General features: G+C 39.8%; 1 protein-coding gene across 1 annotated transcript; it reads right to left on the reverse strand.

The window, feature by feature from the left end:
* Positions 1-2,872: 2,872 nt before the first annotated feature.
* LOC143100076 (uncharacterized) lies at positions 2,873-17,669 on the reverse strand. The gene is made up of 7 exons (XM_076263016.1): positions 17,482-17,669; positions 12,752-12,846; positions 12,568-12,633; positions 9,223-9,339; positions 6,825-6,911; positions 4,845-4,890; positions 2,873-3,342 (listed from the first exon to the last, which is right to left on the reverse strand). Exons 1-7 carry the CDS (start codon positions 17,660-17,662, stop codon positions 3,329-3,331), a joined length of 606 nt encoding a protein of 201 aa, XP_076119131.1. The 5' UTR covers positions 17,663-17,669; the 3' UTR covers positions 2,873-3,328.
* Between the last annotated feature and the right edge of the window lie 4,853 nt (positions 17,670-22,522).

A 22,522-nucleotide genomic window follows, 5' to 3' on the forward strand; every position in this document is an offset into this window, starting at 1 on the left:
AGCTAATGGTTAAATACAATGAAGATGCAATAGGGCCACCAATGAGATACATACCTGTACTGGAAAATGTTATGCTGAAATTCAGTGGAGAAGCACCTATCCAACCTGCCAGAAGGTATTCAACATTTCTAGCGCCATTTGAAAAATCCTGGCTACAGCCTTGACTGCGAGAGGGCACTATAACAGGCTGCACTCACTATGATTTCAATTATTCGTTCCCTTAAACTAAGCATTTAGGCCTACATGAAGCACATGATATGTCGATTGAAATGCATTCCACTCAGACAGGCTAGGTGGCTACCAGGCTCATAATTCACTTCTAATTGCAAACAGAAAATGTCTAGATAGCATCATGTCATGACATGCATGCTTTCATTTCCAAAGCAATGAAGGCTGTTTATACCAACTTAATATTATGCATATCATTGTTACTATTGTGCTATAAATGTTGCACAAACAATGCTAGAGTTTGTTTATCAGCCATAGTCTGTATTTGAATGGAGCTGGCAAAAAGGTCTCTGTAGACTCAATGCCCTTAAAGTGACAGTGCACCATTTATACTAGTACTTCTACTACTAGTACAAGTAATATTTTGATAGTAGCCTAGTATTTTTCTTAAGAAATTCATATTTTGAAGAAAAATACTTTTTTTGGCGGGGGGGGGGGGGGGGCCCCCCAAAGCAGTTCTGCTTAGGGCACCCAAATGGCCAGCAGCCGCACTGAACCCTTTACCGTGTGAGAGAGACGCTCATGGCTTTCTCCAATGCAACCCACAGGCGTTTCACAGGACGCATTCGGATTTGGCCTTTCAATCCAAGGGCGACCAGGGCAAAGCCCACCGCGCCGCACATAGCCCATTGATTTTCTATGGAGAGCGGCAAGGCGTAGTTAAGGTGTCCGCTATGCACCTCGGGAAGGCGGCACGACGGTGCGTCGAGAAGTTGGGCTCTGCTGAACTTCATGCAAATGAAAGCGGTTAACGCGAGGCAATTAGCCAATGGGTCATTCCGTGCCAAATCAACAGATGCCTCCCGTCTGACCATCTTGGATTTGCTTCATACTTTATGTCAATAATGCTACAACACCCAACAACTACTGTGCAACAGTTTTAGCTTGTATCTACTTTATTTTCTGAGATATGGAGGCTTAAAAAACAGGGTCATTAATCTGCTAAAATGCAGTTTTTTAAAATCACTAAATTCCTTGGGTCATTACGTTTGAACAATTCATCCTTGAAATTTTCAGGGAGTATTGCACGACTGTAGATGTGTTCATAGTGTTCATATTCAAACGTATTTAATATTTGCCAAGTTAAGGCATGCTGAATATGATATTAAATTAAAAAAATAGCAACTTTGGACCACTATATCTCCAAGCCGAACCACATCAGATCTTTTACATTTCTATATATAAAACACATATTGTAGTGCATTATTGTCAGATAGAAATATGTGCGGAAGAAATCAAAATGTATGATTTATGACGAATTAAAAATGATAAAAATAATTTCACATTCATGTTTTATGTGTAATTTTCCCATGTATGACAACGTCTACCTTACAGATAATCATATCATTGAAAAGAATGTGTTTCAATTCGCACATGCACAAAATATTGAGTTGGTAGCTTTACTCAAACTAAATATGTGCAGAATTCATTTTGGCATTGTTTTCCTGAAATATTCAAGGTCTTCCCTTGAAAAGACATTCCCTGGACGGCAGTATATGTTGCTCAAAACCTGTACACCAGGTTTCATTCAGAGTTGATTGTGCTTTGCCAAATGTGCAAGATGCCCATGCTGTAGGCACTAATGCTCCTCCACACAGTCATAGATGTTGGGTTTCGTACTGAGCACTAAAACAACTTGGATAGGTTGGATACTTGGAAAATCTTTAGCCCAGAGGAGTCCATGCTTCAAAAACGAATGGCAAATTTTGATTGGTCTAACCACAGGTCCTTTTTCCATGTTACCTCAGTCCATTTTAAACAAGCTCAGGCCCAGATGTGGTGGTATTTTCTATATCATGTCATACAATTTTAGCTGTTACAATTTTGGCTGCAGTTTTTTAATCAGTATCAAACTATGCACATAGACAATGGTTATCAGAGGTTTTCCTGAGCCCATACAATGAGTGGTCTGGAAACAGGGCTGGTGTTGATGCAGTGAGGTCCAAAAGACCACGGCAATCCATTTTGTTTTTCAGCTCTTTCCCTTGTTTGCAAAGATTTCTCTGGATTCTCTGAATGTTTTAATAATAGTATGTCCTGTAGATGATGAACTCCCAAAATACTTCACAATTTCATGTTAGGAAGCATTAAAAAGACATTGTTTCATGATTTGTGCACACAGGTTTACACTGAGTGATGAATACCTTTACTTCTAAGAGACCCTGCCTCTGGGATGTTTACATGTAAAGCCCCCCTTGGTAGGATTAGCTATATTTCTCCCTCTGCTGGAGAAGTTGTGCATTATGCCATCTCAAACTGGAAAAAAGTAACGATAAAGCACATGGATTTGTTTACAAGCTAACAAGTTAGTTAGCATAAGTTCAGCAGAACAATGTGGATGTTACAAGGTAAGAATGAAACACAAGAAACGAGTTTCTTGTTTCTCATTTCTCTTACTGGGACGGTACTCCCAATGTGGCAAGATTGGTTTTCTGCCTGGGGATGCTAGGGGGAGCAGGAAAAGTCACCATTTTCACTGGAACAGGTCATTTAACCATTCAATTCAACCAAATGATTTCTAAATGGGTTTATTAAGTTGAAATAGTTGTCATGTACCCCTTTAACCGTCTGTCAACCCTAGCAAGACTCTAGGGATAGAGGGCAGCACACTATGTGATGATGATTTGCAAGATTAGAAAAAATCTTGAATTAAACTTTAATTATTTACTTTTTATTATTTGTCAGTATGCAGTACACATTCTGAACAACAACAGTAGTGCTTGCTAATGAGGTAGTCAAAAACTAGGGCTAGACCAAAATCCTTATAGACAAGTACCCCCACTCAGCAGCGGCCATCTTGGTAGCACACTTAGGGCAGTTATCGGGCAGCTATTTTCTTATTAAAGTGAATGGGGAAGCATACAGGAAGGGGCGGGATATATGTAGACAACTACCAAATTGGCATTACAAACTAAGCCCATGCATTTCTATGGAGGATTCTTTGAGTGCTGTTTCTCTGATGAGAAAGTCTCATCACATGGAGCCTGAGGGCATGAAGTTAGGGGCTACCTCCCGCCATTTTTCCATTTGGGCAATTGGTCTGTAGAATGTCAGCAACATAATGTGAGATCCCTCATGGCTGTAAGTGGGAAAGGACACACTAGCAACCCCAACCTGAAACAACAGGAAGAAGAGAAATATAAACACTGCAATTTCTAATTCTCTTGTATACTTTATGCACTGCAGAATATACATGTATACATGCATTTAAAATAAAATAAAGATTTTTTTATTACAGTTTCTTCTGAATGCTTAAACACAACTGTGATTCTTATAGCACAATTTCTAAAACTATTAATACTTATAGCAAAACCACTCACTGAGTTCGCAAAACTAAAAGCACAAACACTGCTTTGCACTCAGTTTGCAATTTTGTAACACACACTTTGCACAACTGTAGGCACAATGGCCTATATAGTGCTTTGCAATCAGCCTAAGCACTATAAATAAGCCACAGGTAATGTACAATGGGTACAATGGAGTTAGCAGGAAGAGTGAGAAGAGAAAGAAATAGCCCTTTTACAGGCAAAAAAATCAGTCTACATGTGGGGATATTGTCATGTCAGGCCTGGATACGGCATTCCAGAATATATTTTCCCCGGTGCCTTGGACTAGGACATTGCATGTGATGTAGACGAAATTTTGAGAGAGACGACCCGATGTAGACTGATTTGTTTTGTCTCAGTGAAATTGATATTTTGTGTTTTGACTTGGAAAAACACACTTGTGTTTGTTTTGATGTGTGTAAATAAACACCAATACTTGAAGTTTGGATCCCTGTATGTTTACAGAACTATGACAAAAGTATGACCTTTTACACAGAGAAAGTCTACCTTTTGCACAGAGAAAGCAAAATCCAGATTTGTTTTATATTCAGACCATCAGTGTGTTGTTGGCACATTGTGTGCTTACTATTGTGATGGCTTGTGTTTACTGTTTGATACGAAAACACCATTTTTACGAAGGTGTGAAGAGTTAAGCAAGGTGTGTTAGCTTTTGCAAGAGAACTACAATGTTTTGCTGATTGGGTGAGAGGTTTTGCCATTTTTGTGTAGAGTTTTGCAAAAAAAAGCCATAGTTACAAAAAATGTGCTTAAGCAATCAGAAAAAACTGTAAGGAAAATGACAAAATATTATTATTCCAAGTTACGTGCATTAACCAGGATAAAATACATTTGTATTGGACAGAGTTGAACATTGTGTTGAGCACTGTGTTGTTGGACAAAGTTGAGCATTATGATGAAAGAGTGTCTGTTCACAACACAGTTGCAGTACAACGGTGCCAGTCTCAAGCTCTAGAAATCCCGCAAGCGGAACCAGAGGAACTATCATATAGATTTGAACTGTCTAACTTCCTTATAGGAACTGTGCATGAATGTGCATTTATAAAACTTCCTTCAGGGAAGCACTTTAACTCTCATTCTGTTATCTGCTCCACCTTTTACTCAGCAACCATTCATGCATCTTTATTACACTTCCTATTAAAAGCACCAGATGATACTGTTTACTGATTACACTGAGCAAACATTGACCACTTTTGCCTCATCTATATGTTTTTTCATACCTGATACCTGTCTCTCTAGCCAAAATAAAGAGAATAAATGGAGTATCCTTACCCAAGTAGTGTCTCCTTTGTTTATCACATACTAAAGGGATGCCAACCTGTAAACAACAACAAGTTAGTGACCTCATAACTCATTTGATCATAGGCCTCCAATAAATAAGAATGCTTTTTATACCTTTATAGAGTGGGTCAGGGCTCCAGAGTGCGACCAATTTGGACGCATATGCGACCGAAATTTTTAAAAGTGTGACTGAAACAATTTGCGGTTGCACTGGTGCACCTGACGTTGCTCAGGCGAAGACATAAATTTATTTCGCAAGTGCAGCATCTCTCTGTGTTATCCTCTGGTTATCCTGATTGCATCATAGTCTAAACCAATAAGAGACAGAGCTCGGGCGGGTCCTTGCCTCTGATTGGCTGTGGTCCTTTTCACTGCTCCAAGTTGTTGTCAGCTCAAAAAATGCGCGCGACCTGAGCAGAGAACTGAAACGATTAAAGAAAATAAACGCGACAAATACGTGAATATGAAGAGGGGTAGAGATATTGAAACTTTCTTCGTTAAGAAAACAAAGCCGACTCCTAGCCCTACTGTCACTCCATGCAGCCAAGACTCGACCTCAGCCTCGGTCCCTAGGAGGATGCCAAGCCCAGGTCCTTCCACAGTAGACTCGGAACCAGAGGAGACTGAGGTAGAGCCCGGCAACGGGAATGAAAGTTAAAAGCCCAAAACATATTCTTTCCGGAAAGAATGGTTAAATCAATTTCCCTGGCTAAGGTACAGTAAAGAACATAACTCAATGCACTTTATATACTGTCGGGAGTGCGGGCAGACTATGGCCGGGAAAAGTGAATTCGTTGAAGGGTCGACAACGTTTTGAATCGAAACGTTGAAAAAGCACAATGAGTCCAAAAAGCACACTACATGCCGTGACAAGTGTGTAAATAACGTAGCCCCTCTCCCAGCTGCATTTGAGCGCCAGGCTGTATTAATCAGGTCCTCGGAGGAATCAGAAATGATCACAAAATTCAATGTCGCATACAACATTGCCAAGGAGGAAATGCCGTTCACCAAATTTAGGTCAGAGATAATTCTAATGAAGAAGAATGGCTTAAATGTCAACCCAACCTACAGCAATGACACGGCATGTGCGCAATTTATTGGTGTAATAGCCGACACAATGAAGCTCAATATAGCTCAAATCTTTATATTCTTATATGTATTCTATCATCTATTCAGTATATATTGTGTTTCAAATAAAGACAAGCTTTTTCTACACCTAATTGTTGTTAAAAAAAAACATTCACATAATATGAAAGGAGAGGGATAAAAAAGGTGACCTTTTGGCGTTAAAGGTGACGTAATAAAAAATGTGGGTGCACCTAAATTTTGTGCTGGTGCACCTAAAAAAAAAAGTTAGGCGCACCAGTGCAGCCAACACAAAAAGTTAGTCTGGAGCCCTGATGTGGGTCCTGGAGATATTTTGTTAATGCTGGTAATTTCTTGCTCTACAAGTACAGCTTGTACATCAGTGTCAGCAGTTTCCTTGCAGCTTACTTTACTGGAAAATGAGTAACTTGATCTAGATATAGAATGTTTCCTTGATGGGAAGAAGCTGTGACTAGACGGATAGGGCTGAATCATGTGTTGTTTGTGGTAACTGTGTAAAGGCCCATTCACACCAAGAACGATAACGATAACTATAAATAAATATAATTCTCGTTAATATGAATGACGACGTCCACACATAAACTATAACGATAACGACATGAATAATGATATCGTTGGGGATCACTTTCAGAGCGATTTTCAGAACGATAAAAAGCTAATAGCCAATCAGAACCCATCGAATTTTAACTGTCACATTTATTAACAAAAGGAGTGTTTATCATTGTTCAGTGTGAACGCTTTTATCGTTATGGTTATAGTTATCGTTATTGGTGTGAATAGGCCTTAATGGTAGCAGCTCTTTGTGACTAGTCTGAAAGGACTGCATGTGTTGTTTGTGGTAACTAAGTAACAGGAGATGGGTACCTGCATGTTGGGCAGCTGCCCCCTCTTCCACTGCTTGTCCAGATCCTCCAACACACACCTCACATCCTCTGCTGCACACACAGAGCCCTGGGAGCAGAGAGAGGAAGGAATGGAAGAGTGAAAAAGGAGACATGGTGGGTGTTGAAATGTAAACGCAGGCAGAGTGGGAGGATGATGTGTTTTCCACAGTCTAGTTTTTCCACATAGCTTCTTCTCACCTCAGGTTTACTTTCTGGACTAGCAATACGGTCACAACACATAAGTGTAGGTGTACACCACAGTGGTAGAAGGCAGAAGGCAAACCACCAAATCAGAACATACCATGGGCGGACTGGCCACCTGGCATACCGGGCATTTTCCCGGTGGGCCGACGCACCTTTTGGGCCAATAGAATAGGCTATATAATTTAATCATTTTGGCCAACGATCAGCCCAAAGGAAGGACAATCAGCGGCCCATTGGTTACATTTCCATATTGACACTCACCTGATCCAATAACAGCTCACGTCAGGCCCCACCCCTCCCATTTTGGCTCAGAGCCAGGATTCAGTGAGCGCATCAAAAGTTAATCGAAGTTGCCTACACGAAATTGCGGCGGGTGCCGGTAGTGACAATTGTGCAAAAGTAACACCAATGTAGAAGCTTCAAAAATACAATATTGCGGCCCCAGCCGTGGCACAACTGGCTGGGGCACCTGCACTGTACGCCGGCGACCCGGGTTCGATTCCCGCCCGTGGTCCTTTCCGGATCCCACCCCGACTCTCTCTCCCTCTCACTTCCTGTCATTCTCAACTGTCCTATCAAATTAAAGACATAAAAAGCCCAAAAAAATATACTTTAAAAAAAAAAAATACAATATTGCAAGTAGGCTAGCAAATGTCAGCAACATGTTGAAGTTCGTTGAGTTTGAACGAGGATGTAAGCAAGCATACAGAGCAGAGGGACAGTGAGCAGGTGGTGGAGAGTGTAGAGCCTAGTTGAGGCTACATGATATAAGATCTCAGTGGTGGAGCAGGTAGGCCATGTGTGACATGCCATGCTGACGATGATGATTATGATGACTTATTAATTGCAATAATGTAATGATATGGTAATGAAAACATAGTAAGGCCGTGCTGTGGTTATAATAACAAATAACAAAACAAACTTAAATCTTCTAAATTAATGATTTGCAGACCCAGACAGCAAGAGTGTCAAATCGACGTTAATTGTTGGTCAGATTGATCAGTTTCCGTCAGAAGTCCAAAATTAACATCGATGGCACGAGTGGTGGTTGGTCTCTCAAAGTAGAGCGTTGAAAGCGTTCTATCTTGGAAGGGTTATCAAGGTAAAGATAGGACTGTAGACTGACGGAAATGTAGGCTACAAAACGTCAAGTCATATTCATGCACAAGCCAACTAAGCTATATATATCCTATATGATAGGCTACTGGAAGACATTAATTCATGTAGGCTAGTAATACTGTTCCAAAATCTACCAGCAATGTAGGTAGGTAGTATAGCCTACAGGAATAAAATATTTCCAGCAACAGCCCTGTTTATTTTGTGTTGTTTCAGTTTTCCTACAGTGATAACTGGTATAAATTCATAATTTAATTAAATCAATTAAAGTACATTAATGTCTACGACAATTTAGGTAATTTAGCTCTTTACTCATAGGCTTTGGTAATTTTTGGTGCTGCTGTCAATTGAGTATTGTATTCATGGGTTTCATCAGGTCCCTTTCCACAGGTGTATTAATCAAGCACCATTCAGTCTGCATTGATAATCAAGGTGCCTGATTTTACACACCTGTGGAAAGGGACCTGATGAAACCCATGAATAGTTTAAATGTAGGCTATTGATTAATTTGAAATGATACTTTGAATTTAAGCAGAAACTCTTTTTTAAAATTTGCTTGTATGGCCTACTTTAATATGGAGATCATGTGCTCTATGGCTACCTCTGATTGGTCAGAGTGATAGCCAATGAGGCCTACATCACTTTCAGTGCTCCATGACAGTTGAAAATATATGCATATTTAAGGGTAATGCAAAGATTGTGTATTTAATTAGGTGTGCCCGACCGATTTGAGGGCCGCTTGGGCCAAATATGCCAGGGCCGATTTTTGGTCCCAGTCCGCCCCTGGAACATAACACAACTTAAAAAGAGTGACGGTGACAAACTGACTTACATTTCAAATGTCAGTTGAGGCTACATTTTACATTCTCTGGAGTGCCATTGTTAACTTTATATATATGCTTTGAAGCTTAACCCTTTGCAATATGGTAACAACGTGCTTACCCAAGCAACATGGTAACATGTCTTTGAACATGGCTAAAATTGCCACAAGACACATGGTGTCTGCTAAGCATAAGTGTACTTCTGTTCACATTTCTGCATTATGTTACTTTGCTTACCTCTTTGTTTTCTGTTTTTAACTCTAGGTGGTGGAGTTTATCTGCCCATCTTAGGATAGCATCTCGACACTCATCAATGCTCCAGTGGTCTTTAAGGATGCTGGGTAAAACAGACACCTTTCAGGAGAGACGGAGAGGCTGTCAGTAGATGTGCTAAAAGGGATTGGGGGTCGGCGGGTCAAGGTTTAGGAAGGAAGATTTAGGTTAAGGATGGTTAAACGTTGATCAAGTACAAGCTATACATTTTTATCTGAAGGTATAATTTAGAAGATTATCTCGCAATGCACAAATTGCACAATTTTGAAGGAGTTTTAAAGTATATATAAGTATATATACTCTTTTGATCCCGTGAGGGAAATTTGGTCTCTGCATTTATCCCAATCCATGAATTAGTGAAACACACTCAGCACACAGTGAACACACAGTGAGGTGAAGCACACACTACTCCCGGCGCAGTGAGCTGCCTGCAACAACATCGTAGCCTGACTCAAACCGTCACATGACAGCCATGAAAAGAGTAACAATGACATGGGACATGGACACCACAATAAATTAGGCTACCCAGAAATTAATCTTCATTGAAAAGACATAATATTAGAGATAAATAAATTTTGTATGCATCATCCAGGAACTAAATGTATGCTTTATGTAAAGCACATTGAATGTAGCCTGACGAGCCAGACCCACATTAAAATCATTGTGATACACGTTTATGACTTGTTTATAATGTTTATGACATGTTCATGACAGTGTAACCGAATATTCTATGCATATATCTTGCATTATCCACTTGATTGCACTACCACACTGCACTTTGTGTGCATTGTTTGCCTCTAGTATTATTATAGTGTATTGTCTCTAAGCAACGTACATATTGACTTTATATTGAGCATTGTCAATATTGTCAATACTATATTATATATTGCTGAGATCTTTACATAAATGACACATATTTCATACTACTAGAGTCACCAAATGATGGTTATGGTTATGGTTATGGATTTAGCAGACGCCTTTGTCCAAAGCGACACATAAATACAAAACAACATAATAATATTTAAAATTGAACAGGGAACAGATTAAAATGTAGGTCAAATATAGTAAGGAGAATAGTTATAGTACACAATAATATCAATTCAATCAATAGCCTAATAAAAAAGCAATGGAAAAAAGGGGAAAGGCAATAATAAAACAATAATGTCAATTCAATCAATAATATAAAAACAATGACATGCTAAGACTACATTAAGGAGAATATCAATAATAAACAATAATGTCAAATTAATTAAAAGCCCAATTAAAATAAAACAACATTATATAAACCATAACACATAAGCGCTTAAACAACTAAGTATATGTTGAATAGGAATGTCTTTAGACCCCTCTTAAACGACCCAAAACTACCACAGGAACAGAGAGCACTGGGCAGTTCATTCCACCAACATGGAACCACTGAAGAAAAGAGTCTGGAATTAGACCCAGTTTTCATGACTGGTCGACACAACATACGCTCACCAGAAGACCGCAGTGGGCGGTTGGGGATGTAAGGCTTGATTATTGAATTAAAATAACTAGGAGCAGATCTAGTTAGTGTCCTCTAGGCCAAAGTGAGAGATTTAAATTTAATTCTGGCTACTATAGAGGGAGCCAATGGAGAGTAACTAGGAGAGGAGTTACATGTGTCCTCTTTGGCTGATTGAAGACCAGGCGTGCTCCAGCATTCTGAATCAGCTGTAATGATCTTGTTACACAAGCGGGTAAGCCAGCTAATAGTGAATTACAATAGTCCAGCTTAGAGATGACCATGGTCTGAACAAGAAGTTGTGTGGAATTTTGTGTCAGATAAGGTCTGATCTTCCTAATGTTGTAAAGCATAAACCGACATGATTTTGCAATAGAAGCTATATGCTCAGAGAAGTTAAGTCGGTCATCAATTACAACGCCCAAGTTTCGTGCCGATTTAGTTGGGGTCAGTGAAGTTGAGTCAAGCTGGATGTTAATCTGTTGGGGAATAGCTGTTTTAGCTGAAAACACCAAAAACTCTGTTTTTGAGAGATTAAGCTGAAGGTGCCGATCTTTCATCCAGGCTGAAATATCCTTAAGGCATGCAGAAATCCGGTGGGAAACACTACAGTCATCAGGTGGGAAAGACAGGTAAAGTTGAGTGTCGTCTGCTTAACAGTGATAGTCAAATCCATGGGAGCGAATGGTTTCACCTAAGGAAGTGGTGTAAATAGAGAAAAGCAAGGGTCCTAATACTGATCCCTGAGGCACACCTGTGGTGAGGTCATGAGACTTAGATACCTGTCCCTGCCAAGACACGTTGAAAGAACGCCCTTTAAGGTAAGATTCAAACCAGTCAAGAGCTTTTCCAGAAATTCCCAGTTCAGATAGTATAGATAGGAGAATGTCATGGTTAACAGTATCAAAGGCTGCAGATAGATCTAGTAGAATTAATACTGATGACTGAGCAGAGGACTTAGCTACTCTCAATGCTTCAGTCACAGAAGAGCAGTTTCAGTAGAATGACCACTCTTGAAACCAGACTGCATAGGGTCTAGTAGATTATTCTTAAATGATAAAAGTGATTTCTTCATGTGTATTTCCTCATACTTGGCTAGTAAGGCATGATTCTGATTTTGACGAATTGCAGCTGAACAAATCTCCCTTAGTATGAATAAAGTACCTGGGGGTCACACATCACATCTGTAACAGCTGGTGCCTCGCTCTCTCTCCATCCTCAAGCACAGCAGAAGGTCCATGGCTCAGTGGTACTGTGGCTCTATGGAGTGGCAAAAACTCTTCAGAAACTGCAAGTACAGTTTTACTGGATGTTAAGCACGGTTCTACTGGGTGTTAAACACTATTCTACCGGGTGTTAAGCACAGTTCCACTGGGTGTCAACAGGATGCAGAGATCCATGTCTACTACTATGATGTCAATGCATCCTTAAAATTAGGGTTTGAGTCAAACTCGAGTCTGTTACCAAGTCCCTGAATGTTAATAATGTTTTCTTATTAAGACCATTTTGCCCTTGAGCAAGGCATTTAACTGAGGACAATGGCCCGTGTAATATAATTGACATATGTAAGTTGCTTTAGATAAAAGTGTCTGCTAAATGAATAAATGTAAATGGGCAGTAGTAGTGGTTAGTGGCTAAGCATGCTGTGGACTGAAAAGATGTGGGTTCAATTCCCGGCTTTCACCAGCCTGTTGTTCCCTTGAGCAAGGCACTTAACCCAAAGTTGTTCCGGGGATAATGGCCTTTGTAATAAAGCTGACATGCAAGTCACTTTCGATAAAAGTGTGTTAAATGAAAAGGTGTAAACTATAGGCTTATCCTACCTTTTGTGAGTATTCTGGCCGGGATCGATGAAATAATGTGAATTTCCGAAATGGTGAGATAAAAACCTGTAAATAAGCAAATGATATGTTAAGTGCATAGGTATTATCAATAGAGTAGCCTATGGCAAATTAACCAATGAATGTTTGAGCTAGGCAAAGTCTATAAAAAATGTGATATTCTTACATCAAATAATGACAGTTTAGGCTTCAGAAAAGGCTCAGAAGAAGAACGCTTTAGTTTTGGTGGATGAACACCAGAAGCAGATAAAACATTTCCTCCTGCAGAATGGACACAGGTGTAAAAATGGGAGGGAAAAATATTGCGGAAGGTTAATTCAAGTAGCCGTGTTCTTTTCACTTCATTTCTCCACACCAAAGAAAGCAGTTGCGTTGGGGGACTTGTTTTCCCCATAATGACCGGTGTTCTATACAATTATACCTTACTGAAATCGATCGAATCAGGGCAGCCGTGGCCTACTTTTGGGGCAGCCGTGGCCTACTGGTTAGCACTTCGGACTTGTTACCAGAGGGTTTGCCGGTTCGAACCCCGACCAGTAGGCACGGCTGAAGTGCCCTTGAGCAAGGCACCTAACCCCTCACTGCTCCCTGAGCGCTGCTGTTGTTGCTGTTGGATTATTTAGCATTTTTATAATCATTGGTATCGGTCATTTTTTCCCCATGCAGACTAGGGCTGTCACTTTTGTGAAAAAATCCTGTTCGATTCTTGAGACATAATTGTTCATTGAATCGATTGTAAAATCGATTTTTCATGTCTAAAGACTAGGGCTGTCAATCGATTAAAGAAAAGAATCTAATTAATTACGTACTCTGTGATTAATTAATTTAAATTAATCGCATATATAATTTTTGCTGTGAAAGTATTTTAAATATTTGAATTCAAATGAATCATTGAATAATCAGCATTAGTGACATTAAAGTTCAAAGACTATTTTATTATTATTTTCATTGTTCAAATAATTGCCATAATAATCTATGATATGACCTAATATGCTGAGGAAATAAATTAAAAAGTGCTTCGGGAAGATTTTTTTTTTCACATACAAGGCATTTCAGGCCACAGATATAACCTAGGGGACACAATGAAAATAAATTAACACTCCCCTCAATGTCAACACTTATTTCTTTGCATTGATGTGCGACTATAGAGTTGATGAACTCCAGTGATATGCAAATTCCTTGCTGCAGATATTGCAGAGGACTTTATTTTCAACACTTTATTTTTTTATCAACACCATCAGGCCGTTTTTTAAAAGTAAATGTTCCAATCAATGATTCAGGCAGCACGTTTTCTTCTCTCTCCTTCATTTTACAGTCTAATTTTTGCTGACTAGAACGGCTCGGGGTCAAAGGTCATACAAAATCGATTAATCCGCACTCATTTTTTTAATCAGTTATTTTTTCTGAAATTAATTAATCGAAATGAATCAGTTATTTTGACAGCCTTACTAAAGACGTTTCAATTTTCAACGGCAAATATAGGCCAATCCACAAACAACTAACAGGCATTAGGACGAACGTAAAGGGGGCGCTTGAAGACGCACAAGCCAGCAATATTTCTGATGATTTCTTGGCGTGAAGTTTCGTGCACAATGACAAACAGGAGTGCAACATTCTCGAAAAACAATAAGCAGAGTGGACTGTCATAACTTCAGTGAAAAACATTACTGCAGGCTTCAACGTAGCTGCGTTTACAATTAGAAATGTCAAACAAATTTCGAAACTTGTGTTTTCGAAACTTGTGTTGGTTGGTTCAATCGATTGTGCAATCGATTTTCGAACGTAAAGTGACAGCCCTAATGCAGACACACACACAGGACCACTTTGCGGGTCTCTCTCGCTGTTAGCAGGATTTTAGCGATGTGTTCTCCATTTGAGGAGCGTTTTTTACGCAATAAGCCCCGAGAGGCCGTAGGTTAGGCTACATTATCTGGTTACACTGATTCTACTTCTACAACAGATAGGGGCGTGGTTCGGCACGACGCGCTAGCGGAGTAGAATCAGTGTAACCTAAGGACCAGAGCCATATAGCATGTTTGTTTTCTCCATATGTGCTCATGCTGTGTTCCCCAAGTGGTAGGCCAGGTCTCAGCTGCTACAATTATTTTATTTTTTTTGTCTTGGAGGAAGAGCGCATGCTTGAATCTGCAAGCACGTTCACTAATGAACATTTCTTGACGAAGCTGGCCTATCTTAGCGATATATTTGATATAGGGGAGACCGGGGCTGGTTGGAACAGGGGCAGGTTGAAACACTGTTAATATCCAGGCTACTAGAGGGAGCTGCAACAAAATTCCAACACTAAACTGACGGCCTTATTGAGTAGAGTGAACTCACGTATGTAACTGGTCTCCAGGTCATTAACCCTTTAGGTGAGAACAACTTTTTAATTTTGTAGTGTCAAAACTTAGAATATGCACCTCCCACTAAATACATCCTAGAAGGGTAATAGTTAGGGATATAAAAAAATATTGATTATAATTGATTGCTAGGGGACTCATCTATAATTTAAAATGAAGTTTGAAAACCTGAGGTGACTGATATTAGCAGGCTAACAGCATTTGTGCAAAAAAGTTTGACCTAATGTGGGCGGGGCAGGTTGGCACACTGATTTTGGGGTTGGTTGGCACATACATTCCCTATGGCTATTTTGTGACATCTATAAACTTTGTATTTTATGCATAAAAACATCATCAATCTTTTGATTTTAACATTGTTATTGTAATTACTGAACATAGTTTTACATTTGGAAGCATTTCAGACATTTTTAAACATTTGAAGTAAAAAAAAATCGGTAGGGACCAAATTGGTCTTGACGGTGGGCCCTACTGAAGAAAAACACACAGGAAAGACATCAGCAAAGCCCTACAGGCAGTGATATAGATGAGCACTTCAAACAAAACCAAAAGGAGTACTGCAAAGGACTATAACATATGTGTTCCAACCAACCCCGACTACGTGTGCCAACCAACCCCATGCATGGGGCAGGTTGGCACACGTGCACAACACCACTTTAATCATATATAACTCAAAACAAGGGATCATTTGTTGACATTGAAAATATACATTTTGTAGCTGAGATCCCAAGCTTTCAGTTAATCATAATTTGACCATTTCAACGCATTGTAAGACGGATAAATATAACCGAGAGTGAAAAGTGTTCCAACCAGCCCCGGTCTCCCCTAGCCTATCTTAGCGATACATTTGAGTTAAATGTCCAGTTACAAGGCAAAGACAAGCACCTACCTCACCTAGCAAATAAGATTACTGCATTCACCAAAAAAACTTGAGTATGGGACAGGCGCCTCGATCGCGACAGTATTATGACTGAGATTTCTGAGCGAAATCGCTGAAACGTCTGATTGGGAGGCACTCTTGTGATCCGATGTATTAAACTGTAGGCCTACATCACATCCCTGCAAAGTTTATTTAAAAAATATTACCCAACCAGCAGTGCTCAGTATGACTGGATTATGGATCCATTTAATGCAGCATGTTGGAATTTCATTGAATATATTGTACAATGCTGTATAATGGCCTATGCTACCTAATATGTTGCTGGAAAACAGAAATATGTGTTTTATGTATTTATTTATTATTATATCTGCAGCACCAGCTGATTTTAACTCTGTTGAAGAGGATATATTTAGAACTTGTCATTATTTCAATAAATTTGACAATTTTAAGCTTGACCTACCACTTTCTTAGAGCGATGAGGGACAGGTGGGGCTCGAGAATGCCCCCTCAAAGTGGGGAATGAAAGAAAAATTAATTAATTTTAATGGAACAAAGAGATATCAAACTACTGGGCTGTAGACCCAAAGGGACATTTTTGGATTATTGACGAGTCAGACCAAAGGGGCTTCGGAGCAACGCGCAGTCCCCCCTGAACGGAAAAATGAACAAAACAAACCAATTAAATATCAACTTAAAAAGGCATGTAGTTGTAGCGCGTTTCTTCTGTGAGAGGTGCAGCTCGTGTGTGTTGCTGTCCTCAATTTAGTGCTGAAGCGGACAATGCGAAGTTACCTAGAATGTTAACTTTGAACTCGTTATATTCAGTAAAGAAGCACTACACAAGTAAAACTATTGTAGGCCTATGTTATAAAAAATGTTCTTCATCTATTCTTTTACTCCGCTATACTCAACGTGGAAGTTAGGAAAATCGCCCTTCTGTCTTGTGTCAATATTGCACCGTGCGCGTATGTGTAGGTCTACCTGGTGTGCTACGGCAAGCAACATTGATAGAAAAATACACTTTGCTACCGTTTGTGCACAAAATGTGCACTCGCAAGCATATCCCATGCAATTTCCGTGGTCAGATACAAGGCGGGGAACATAGGACCCTTTTCTACAAAAAGGGTCCTATGTTCCCCGGTCCCATACAAATAGCGGGGAACATAGGACCCGGGGAACATAGGTACGCTCCCGTTATACGTGAGTCATGGACAAGGGGAAATGCCATTAACTCGGCGTCAAGCAGCGGCAATTTTCTTAATATTGATATTTCTCCACATTACTTGATCCAAATTCTGTCATTTTTGCTGGATAAATGTTGTACAAAAATGTAGTTTCGTATCAAAGTGGAATGGTTGTTGTCATAAGTCAGCGGCGTTAGTTTGAGCACATAATTGAGGTTTTGTTTACATGTGTTCAATGTAAGTGAAAGGGCGCCAGTATTCGGCCAATGGCGGCGTCCAAAGAATCTTTTGCCGGATAGCGAGACAGCGGTCAACCAAGTAGGCTACTTGCGTTGTGATATGAAGTGCACAAAACCTGTCAGCTGTCTATTAAACATCAATGGTCAGAAATATACCCTCCCCATCCAATTTCCTCCCTATTAGCCTATTAAATACGACCACAATTAAATCAAATTGCATAGGTTAAGTCTCTTACCTGTAATGTAGAGCGAATCTGGATTAAGCCTGCATTCGGCGACAGTGACAAATAACAACATGATGGTTTTAGCCTGCACACACATCGTGGTTACCCTGCGATTGAGAGCCACCTTCTTGTGAAGGCTATTATAGCCTACAAAATCTGGTTGCTGTTTCGATTTGCATATGTCTATGGCCATAACGGGAAAGGAAACTGAATGTATACGCAACAGCAGACAGCGACCTCTGCCCGACATTTCCTTGAAGTCACGTGATTTCAACAAAACTGGTGGATTGGGAATTCGTTCGTGTTACATGAGGGCTGTTTCTTATGGAGATTAATTTGTGCCAATATGTTCAAACAATGGGCAGCAATTCCACGCACACCTGTCACGTCCATGACGCCAACTAATGCCATGGAATTTCTATGATGCAAAATTATGATGATATTATGTGAAAAGTGTTTCATATAAATTCTACTACCAAGAAGAGTGAATGCTCAAATTTCAAGTGATCATCATTCACATCATACCATACCATTTGTCTGTTTTTCAAATTCAAAGAAAAATCAATTAATCGAAATAAAAATACAAAATTGAAACAAAAACTTGCAAACAAATTATTTGTGTAGCCTAATTGTTTCTCAAAATCAAAGATCCTCGAGGATTGATTCTTGGCTTACCCATCAATCGATATGGCAAGTTCAAGTGCACCAGATGCTTCTGCTTCGCAAGAACATATGACCCCGCCTAACTAGTGCTATTGATGTTAAGTAAAAAACTCCCATGATTTCATTCCGACTTTGGAAATGTAGTCGTCGACTGTGAAATCCCTGGAAAATTGTATAGTGTAAGGCCAACATTAGATGTACGAGGACCAGAAAGCATGTCTCACCAGTGGCGTCATGCCCATTGAAGTTAAGGGGGCACGTGCCCCCTCGGATTTTTCGTCCCTGATAATTTTTTTGATCATAACTTTATGCTCCATAAGCCAGAGCCTATAAAGACTCAAATGTATTCTTCTAGATGTGTAATAAACCGTAGCAAAATAGCTGAAGACCAGTCAACAGCCCTTTTCCTAAAATTGGTGTCTGTGTATGTTCCCGTAACAACTCACACGTGCATTGAGCTCGCAATATTATGCTTGTGTTGAACTGTTACAGAGAACACTTAGGCTACAGTTTGAACAGTTGAACTGTTACAGTTACAGTTTAAACAGATACAGTCAATGGTGTTGAAGTGGTAAGTAGTCTAGCTAATAAATAAAAAGTAGTGGAATTATTTGTAGTTGACCAGGAAATTTTGACTTGATGATCAAATAGTTAGAACTATGGATTTGATGTTGGCCGCGAATTCAGAGCATTACGTTAACGTTAGCCTACATGGTGTCAGTATAACGTAGCCTAGGCTACTCTTACAATTACAAATATTACAAATATTTGGCAAAGTCTCCTGGTTCAATTGTTTCCAGTTTCATAAACGAGGGTGTTAGATTTGCAGTGACTACAAAATCCAACCTAATAACATTAGGCCTACTAAGGCATTGCGTTGGATGTTTCTCCACTTGTTCTCTTCACGTATCTGGCTGCTAATCCATGTAATGAAAAGGGATAGGCTACGCGTTCAAAAGGAGGCATAAAGTTGTTTAGGATCGCTATGACCGTGATGTAGAGGGCAAGAAAGTATAATAGTCTCTCTCGTGCTCATAACTTAGATTATTATCAGGTCACTTGCTCATGATTTGCAGATAGCAACTTACAAATGAGGTAGCCTATTGCTTGCCATAATGGTCATGAAAAATATATTAGCCTACTAGTAAAATATTCAAATATTTAGGGTTAACCTTACTCAGCACTGAAACCTGTCAAACTTCTTTCAAAGTCCTTCATCACATGAAATAAGATTAAAATAATTTAATTTCTGAGCACCACAAAGTCAGACCTCAGCAACTTTTTAAATGTAAGATTGTTCTTAGGTCACATATCAATCAAATCATAACAACTGCAATGATACTGTTTTTAAAATCATGTGTAGTAGGCCTAAGTGTAAATGTGTGTGTCTAAACATGCTTTAATGAGCTGAATTTGAGCTTACAGTTCTTTCACCAACCTATGTGTTTTAGGTTAGGCTACTTTCACTTTCTAGAGCGCATTCATTAGGCTACGTAAAAGATGCTTCATACCAAAACAACGATCAAACATTATCAAATGTATCATGACGTGTTGTCACAAAGACTTACTCCAATTAGAAAATCGAAACCAAAATCATGTAAGTGTAAGTGTTCTCTCATTGACGCCTGTAGGAGACAATATCGTTGATCCAATTTTGTAAATTAAGTTCAATATGAGAGTTAAAATAAAGCCAGTCATACAGCAGAACATTTTATTCAATATTTTACACCTACTAAATCATCAAAGTAAATTTCAAAATTTTTCAGCAACCTTGAGTCATAACTCGTTTGCATTTAACTCGTTTGCATAAACCGTTTGCATGATCTTAGCTCCTCCGGCCTTGTGCCGTGGGAGAGGCCCGTCCCACCTTACCCGGAGGTGGGGGAGGGGCGCCCTCGCACCGGGCCCCTGCGGGTCCAGGGCCGGGGGCGTGCCGCACCCCCCGCACCCCCTCAAGCTCCGCCCCTGCGTGACGCTGATAACAGTCTCACAGTCGCTTCTACGCTTCTACGCTTCTACGTCGCCCGCATTCAAAAAACAGGACATGCTACTGAGGTACTGGCTTACCGTGACTGTAAAAGGCTGGCAAGCAAGCCGCAGACAGATCAGGGGATTCACACTTCCCTGTTAGGTAGGCCTAGGCTAGGCCAGCAACACGCACTGGAGAGATGCGTGTAGAAATCAATGGAACGAACACAAGTTTACCCGACTGCTGTTCCCGCTGTTCATTCTCGTGAAATAGGTTACTGTGACTGGGAAAGGCTGGCAAGCAAGCTGCAAACAGATCATCCCTGTTACTTTGGTAGACCAACAACACGCGCTGGAGAGATGCATGACATCATGGAACGAACACAAATTTACCTAACTGCTGTTTCTGCTCATTCTGGTGAAGTTTCTTCTGTTTTTCAAGCCCTGAATGGTAATTCAGTGTCATGTTCATCATGTTAATGTGGGCTACTGTATGAGGCACTGTCACTATAACTGTATACATGTCTGTCACTAGCTTGACTCAAGGGGAGACGGGACGGGAGGGGAGGCGGGGGGCAGGGGCGTACCCAGGATTATTTTATAGGGCAGCTGGGTCCAGACTTTTACTTGGGAATCAAAACTACTATTTGAAAACTACTCAAACAGTTTTGAAGATTAAGATAGCCTATTTTAATAATGGCAATAAATTGTGTAAAGCCAGATACACAGGTCAGTTTGTTGTCCACTCAAACACATTTTCCATAAATAGGCCAATGCTATAAAAAGTACATTATGATAATGCACCTTACTTAATCAGTCTTAGTCAAATGATGTTAAAGAACAATATAAATACTACAAATATTGTATGCAGATATTTAATCTTATACTGATGGCCAAACTATATTCTGATATCCACTCCAAGTACTTGGCTGTAAGTAACATGGCTCTGAATTAAGAAATTAACCCTTAGAACCCTACACTGTTTTAAGGGCTTTTTCACTACCTTTAGTTAGAAGCATTATCCTGGTCAAGCAGGTAAGTGCCATACACACATGCTATACATTGTTTTTTTCAGCAGAGTCTAGGCTACCCAGATCTGCCAATTTCATGTATTAATACATGCATTGATTTAATTTTGAAATAAAAATACAAAAAGTGTATTATAAAAATTCTTATATTTTGACATGTATCTCACCACGGCAAACTGTCAGCTGGCACATGTGTGTGTAGGGCAGACTGTCCTGAATCTGGCAATATCATTGCCATGGTGGAGGGATTCTCTGGGGCTGAGCAAATGTGAAAATGATGTGGTGTGTGCCTTACGGAAATAAATGCCATTTTTTTTATTTAGCCCTATGAGCCCTACTCTATTTTTGGCCACTACCTTTAGTTATAAGGATTTATCCTGGTCATTGTAAGTGCCATTTACACATGCTATATTTTTTCAGAACAGTCTAGGCTACCCAGATCTGCCACCAATTCATATTAATACTTGCATTGATTTTTAAATAATACAAAGACAAAAAGCGTATTATACCATTCTTATTTTGAAATGTATCTCTGTCAGCTGGACATGACTTTCATGTATGTGTAGGGCAGACTGTCCTGAATCTGGCAATATAAGAACCATGGTGGAGGGGGGCTTTGGGGCTGACAATTTACAGACATGTGGTGTGCGCCTAACAGAAATAAATGCCTTTTTTTTTATGAAAAATGACCTTTCTGCGCTCCATATTGAAAAATTACCTGCTCTCAAGCAGATCATGTGATGACTTTGCCTCCTTCTTTAAATGCAAAATTGAGAACATCAGATCAAACATTGGATCTCAATTACGGTCTGCTCATTGTCCTGAACTTGCCATCCCAAGGGATAACAAACCCCTCATGTCAGAGTTCACTCTGATAGACACTTATACACTAGAAAAAAACGTAAAAAGCCTAAACTCCTCCACCTGCAGTCTAGACACAATCCCTACAAACTTTTTCAAAAATATTTTTCATCTACTATCTGACAGTGTACTCCAAATTGTGAACTGGTCACTACAGTCAGTAATCTTCCCTGAATCCCTGAAAAGGGCTGTTGTAAAGCCCCTGCTCAAAAAGAAAAGCCTAGACCCATCAGTATTAAATAACTACAGACCCGTATCCAACTTGCCCTTTATTGGGAAACTTATTGAGAAAGTGGTTTTTAATCAATTAAACAATTTTTTAACAGAAAATTTCTGCCTTGATCCGTTTCAGTCAGGCTTCCGAGCCAATTATAGTACAGAAACTGCTCTTATAAAAGTGCTAAATGACGTCTCAACACAGACTCTGGCAAAACTTTAGTCCTTGTATTACTGGACCTCAGTGCAGCCTTTGATACAACCATAGCATACTCCTACACCGGCTGGAACACTGGGTTGGACTATCAGGCGGAGTG

The sequence above is a fragment of the Alosa pseudoharengus genome, unplaced genomic scaffold (genome assembly GCF_046254945.1).
Source record: "Alosa pseudoharengus isolate Yale_2024_CS ecotype anadromous, Long Island Sound unplaced genomic scaffold, YU_APseudo_1.1 YU_APseudo_1.1_scf_3, whole genome shotgun sequence".
NCBI lineage: Eukaryota > Metazoa > Chordata > Actinopteri > Clupeiformes > Clupeidae > Alosa > Alosa pseudoharengus.